The sequence below is a fragment of the Poromitra crassiceps genome (assembly GCF_964638095.1).
Source record: "Poromitra crassiceps genome assembly, chromosome: 9".
NCBI lineage: Eukaryota > Metazoa > Chordata > Actinopteri > Beryciformes > Melamphaidae > Poromitra > Poromitra crassiceps.
Genome location: NC_139630.1, coordinates 49,822,905 through 49,829,006, shown reverse-complemented (window position 1 = coordinate 49,829,006; position 6,102 = coordinate 49,822,905). Strand labels below are relative to the sequence as shown.

The following is a 6,102-nucleotide window of genomic DNA, read 5'->3' as shown; positions in this document are numbered from 1 at the left end:
AGCAGGGGGGGATGAAGGAGAAGGGGAGGGTTAAGCCAAGAGTGTCTAATTGCATGTCTTTAGAACCCATAGCTTGTTATTTTAAATTACATTAACTTTCAATATCATAATTGTTGTTGAGTTTCTTTTTATGGACCACAAGTAATTTTTATGTGACAACCTCAACTGTAGGTAAACAGATGGTTTAATTAAAAAACACAGACAAAAAAAACACTGATGTACCCACCTACGGGCTTGATCTTCATGGCCGTGACTTGAAAGCTTTTCTGATGTGGTTTCTTGTGGGCGACACACGTCATTACTGATCCATTCAATCAAGGGACTAAACACTGAATGCCCTTCCAGGGTATGAGGTGGGGAAGATTATTTCAAAATTATTTATTTGCGGTTTATTTGCACAGTTATATGTTGGAACATTTTGTAACTGAATACAATATTAAAGATCATACTGTTTGTGGCAAACAATAATGGTGACTGACTGATTTCAGATGATGAGCAAAGTCTAAAAGAGATATAATATGAGAGGTAGCAGCTTAAACTAGCCACCTTGTTCAAAACGTCTATGGTCCAAACAGGTTACAAATTAATTGTAATTTGAAAAAATAAAAATATTAATTACTAGAGACCATCTTGCGATGTGATCACACCAGTGACTTAAAACTAATGTGGGGCAGGGGTGTAAAGTGGGGGCAATGTGTGTGTGTGTGTGTGGGGGGGGGGGGGGGGGGGGGGGGGCGCTTGCTCAACTGGGGAAAACTGATAGTGGCTTATGGTTAATACAGTATTATGTGATGCAGGACTTAATTGCACTGAATATGCTCTATATACTGGTGATGAGGATGGAAATTGACAAAAAAAACTGACAGAAGATAGAAAACAAGTGGGTTTCTATGGCTGATGAGTGCTGACAAGTGTTTGGATACTAAATTATATTATTGGCTGCGAAAGGAGGAGGGAGACATTGCAGTTACATTACATTAAGTATGTTGAATTTAATTCTGACAAAACATCCGTTCGAATGACAGACAGGAGAATGAAAACCAAGAGTAGCAACAGGTGGCAAATAATACACACAGTATACACAATACAGGCATTATCGCAAGTACGGTAGTGTCTGACAACACCACCACACCACACCACACATACTGTCTATTACAGGCAGATAGAAAATAGCACTATGACCACTGCGGAGGAGACAAACTGCCGCCTTGAATACTGTGGTGAACACTGCAACTGCAACAATTAGCCTGTCATGTGTTTCTGAGAGATCCATTAGTCTCTCAGACAATTAAATGCCCTGTATAGAAAGCCAAAGTGGAACGTCACTTCCTGCTTCAGCACTGTGCCAGAGATTTTCATCTGCCATTTATTTTCCCATAGACATTTCGTAAAATGCTTATACAAATAGTTTTACTTGTTCAAACCAAACGGTTCTGATATATTTAGAAACAGGAGAGATCGCATAACATTTCACTCGGACCAAAACGTAAAAGAAAACGCGGGTTTAAAGAAAATATTGTTTCTATGTTTTTAGTTTGGGTCCGAGTGAAATGTTCTATGGTCTCTCCTAATTCTGAATATAGCTGAACCGTTTGGTTTGACCAAGTAAAACTACTTTTATAAGCATTTTATGATATGTCTATGGGAGGGGGGGGGGGGGGGGGGGGGGGAATTGCGTAAGAAAATCTCTGGTACAGTGCTGAAGGAGGAAGTGACGTTCACTTTGCCTCTCTATTTAGTTTCGAGGGGAATATTTATTGAATGCTTCCACAGCATCTGTATCTCATGCAGTTGACGTTTGTCAATTTTTGTTACGATTTTTTTTTCTTTCCCAGGATTTCAATATCAATAACAAAATATTCAATTATAATTAACCAAATTAGAATTGAATAGTTACAGACAAGTTTGTTCACACAGATGGTCATAGAACTGTACAGCACAGCAACATCTCGAGCATGCAAAGTCGGGTCTGACACTCATAAGGCATTTTCTCCATGTAAAAGCTGCCTCTGTCACTAGGTAATCCAGTTTTAAAGTGCAAAGTTCACAGAATCAATAGATTTGACCTACAGCACTACATTGTAAACAAACACATTTACCAGACATGTAAAATGACAAAAGTAAGATTGGATTACTGTCCGTTAACATTATGTTACACTATGCGATGACAACAAGCGGATCAACGGATTTAAATGTTTTCACTGCGAAGTCACAAGGTACTGCAAGACAATGTACAAGTGTGGCATAACATACTGTAGGTGTCACTGGTAAAGCTTCAACAGCTGCACATTGCACTTAACATACCTTCTTCTTCATGGAGTGGAGGAAGCAGTCATTGGACTTACTGTAACTGTAAACTGTGTTTGAATAGTTTTAGTTGGGTAATGAGTGAATATGAGACACATAGCCTACACACACACACACACACACACACACACACACACACACACACACACACACACACACACACACGCATCATATATGCACATGTGTAACACTTCACATACACACATATATACAAATACACTAGCAATCGTGTGCGCGCACACACAATGAGTAAACATGAACGGTTCTTAAATGCACATGGGTCACTGGGCAATCTGATACACTGCCATGTATGGATGTAAATATACACATACACTATGGTTAAAAAAAACAACTAAAACAATAAAACCAACATAGGGCCACCTGGACCGTAACACAGGACCCATTGGGGACAATCCATCCAGGCACCATTACATCCATGACACAGGATGACTATGGCAGCAACACTCTCCACGGCCAATGGAAGTCATTCACAGGAGCACATGGGGGGGGGGGGGGGGGGTCCCTCACGATGTCACAAAACTGAACGGTCACTGCACCATAACAAGAACAGGACGTACGAGTCAAAACACACAAAGGATCTGCTACCTGCACTTGGGCCTATTAGCCTGAAGGTGAACATCTCTCTCCGCATTGTCCCCGCTGTCAGTATGCTACCAGAGCGACGAAAACACTTCAGGATGATGCCAATTTATTGCCAAGATACTTTTTTTTATTTTTTTTATACCTGTGTGTGTGAGTGCATGTGCGCACGGCACACACACACACACATAAAATGGCTTTGAGATGTATTCAAATCTAGTGTATGAAACGCATGCACTCCTTGGAGGTTGCAACAGCAGTAAGTTATACAGTAAGTACAGAGTCAAAAACACCCCAACGTGACTAAGGATGCACTGAATGACGACAATAAGCGGGATGAGGCTGTCTAAGAAATTGAACTAGTAATGAAGTTGAAGATAGCAGAACAATTTGTTGTCCTTGCAAGATGATCAGATGGGCTCTACTATTTTGGAGGGACACTCGGGCCTCACTGTTGTGATCTTTTGACACAAGTGGCAGATCTCACACAGTACTTATCTTCATCTGATGCCATGCTGGTTAGTTAAAAGTATTTTAATACTACCTACAGTGAGTATCTCTCGTCCTTATCTACAGCCAGAATCAGTGCAGTGATGGTCTAAAATTAAATGTAATATATATATATACACACCAAAACACTCCTATACATCAGCTTATAGATTTATACTATGTCTCTTTGTATATACATATTTATATGGCAAGGAAAAACAAAGGTTCCTTGAATGACTTTCTGCTTGTTTGATGTGGTCAAAGTCATGGTGAACACTTCAGATCAGTAGATTCTTACAGCGGTTATGACTGTGAGTGTGTTTTACGACTGCCTCAGTCTACTTTGAACTTGAGTCACCACTTGAGTGTGCCTATAAGGCACACTCACTTTGGGAGGATAGCACACAGGTCAACAATTATCTTTCTTAGTTATCGAAGTGTGACCAGCCTCTTTTTTTCTCCCAGGTTCTCATGCTGAGCTGGGTGCCTCAGTCTACTTTGAACTTGAGTCACCTAATAAGGCACACTCACTTTGGGAGGATAGCACACAGGTCAACAATTATCTTTCTTTAAAATCAAAACTAAAAAAACATCAGCAAAAAACAACAATGTGATAATAATATTAATCAAAATAATAAAAACGCAGTGGGGGAATGCCCCAAATGATACAAAAGCACTTATGGCTAACACTAAAAAGGCTAAACAAAACGCCACATTAAAGCATTGAGCAGTAAACAGAGCTGAGAGATTTGGGTGTGAGGGGGGATTAGTGTCCATATATTAGTCAATATTGCACTCAAAAATAATTAACATTTTTAGCAGTAGAGTTCACCAAAAATATTGTACACTGTCAGGAAAATGTATGCATCTATATGCTCTTCCTTTGACCATAAAATCATGACAATAAAAGAAATGCAACAAATAATTTCACAACAAAATTATGTTCAATATGATTTTGAAAAGCCATTGTCAAAAAAAGACGATGTGGAGAATTGTAGTGCCATGGAAGTTCATGTTTCCAGTTTAGGCAACATGGCACCAAGTCAACTCAGCCGGAGAGAATTAAATATATTATCACTCTTTACTAAATCTCCCCCACAGTTCTTGGCAATGTCTCAGTAGAAAATAATCCTAAGAACCAGTTGGCGGAAGTCAAACAAGCATCTAAGGACAATTTAAAAGGGAAATTGGATAAATTAACAGTTTAAGTTGCTGCTGCATTCATTTACATTTTGCCAGCTTGTTTTGTGTGCGGTCATCGGGCAAAAGGAAATGTTAATTCAGGCAGCTCGACAAATGAAAAGGTGGTTCACTGCAGTTGTCAGCCCCCCCGCCCCCCCATTCCCTGTGGTTCTTTGATTGAGCGGCGAAGTTGCCTTGAGAGTGCAGAGTAAGGATCAGTTTGCCCCTCCCCGCCCCCCATGCCTGACCTTAACCGTTATGATAAATGGTGTATATGATATTATGATTAACCGTTATGCAAAATGGACACCTGATCAGTAGCTTTGGGCAACTGCACCTTACACGTGTTCAGTGACTTCTGCAGTGAACTCTCTGGGCTAGTAAACGCAGAGGTCAGGGAACTTCATCTCGTAGACGGGCACAGATCGACTCTGGCTTTGGCCGTAACCCGACGAGATGGTTCCAGACGGGCTGGGTGGCGGTCTGCAGGGAGCAAGGGGACAGACCACGATCAGCTCTGTCATTGCAGCATCACAATCATCATTGACTTTGAGTCAGCATCACTGTCATCAATGTCATTATCCCCCATTATTGTAGCGTCAGGGACAGCAATGGAAATAAGTCCTGGACTTTGTCGTTATATTCCTGACACTGCAGGTATATTTGCTTTTATTATGTACTGCTTACTGTCAAATAAATCAAATCAAATCAAAAATCAAAATTCTATTGCCTTCATACACTGTCTCTCACCTGATTGTAATCTCGAAGATCTGGTTCAGTTTGCTCTGCAGTAATGTGGCCTAGACAGAACAAAAAGAGTCATGTAAGACAATAGCAACAAGTTGAAACAAGGGAGACATTTGTTTGAGAAAGAATGTAGATGAGAAGACAATGATGTTTTTGTCGTACCCTGGCACCACAGTGGGCAGCTATCTCCTCAAAGGGGGCCTTCTGGAACTTCTCCACCACTTGCCTCCTGCGCTCCCTCTCCTGCTCCTCCATACCCACACTGTCCACTGGAGGGAGACAAAGACCTTATTTAATACTTTCATTTCGATGATGAATTAAATGCTTAAAGCTACAATATGCAATTTGTGTTCAAGTTCACTTTCTCACGGCTGTGCAAGTACTCACACTTAATACCCTTGTAGTCCTCTGGTGGTACTCTGTGTATTATGTCTGTATTGTGTCTACAACGTGTGTACATTGAGCACACTGTATTGTATGTACATCCTTGAATATGGGTATGTATAGTTTTACTCTTGTGGTTTTATATTTGATTATGTTTCTTTTGGGGTATGTCCATTTGGGTTGTGTTTTGGTGTAGGAGTCGCCTGTGGACAGGTGTTGAAAATTAGCATTGCACTATAAACACTAAACACTGTGTATCTGGTTGTTGTGCATACATGTATGTTTCATCTCCAATGCTCTGTGATGTCCATATCAAATAAACTTAACCTAACCTACTGTGTGTGTGTGTGTGTGTGTGTGTGTGTGTGTGTGTGTGTGTGTGTATTTCTCCTG

General features: G+C 40.5%; 1 protein-coding gene across 1 annotated transcript in view; it reads right to left on the bottom strand.

Moving 5' to 3' along the window:
- Positions 1-4,891: 4,891 nt before the first annotated feature.
- The window catches only part of efr3bb (EFR3 homolog Bb), a 39,485-nt gene continuing 38,274 nt past the window's right edge, over positions 4,892-6,102 (bottom strand). The window contains exons 22-24 of the mRNA XM_083643532.1: positions 5,488-5,594; positions 5,329-5,378; positions 4,892-5,061 (exon numbers count right to left, since the gene is read on the bottom strand). Coding sequence (XP_083499658.1) covers positions 4,956-5,061; positions 5,329-5,378; positions 5,488-5,594 — 263 coding nt within the window. The 3' untranslated portion in view covers positions 4,892-4,955. The remainder of the gene's footprint in view (positions 5,062-5,328; positions 5,379-5,487; positions 5,595-6,102) is intronic.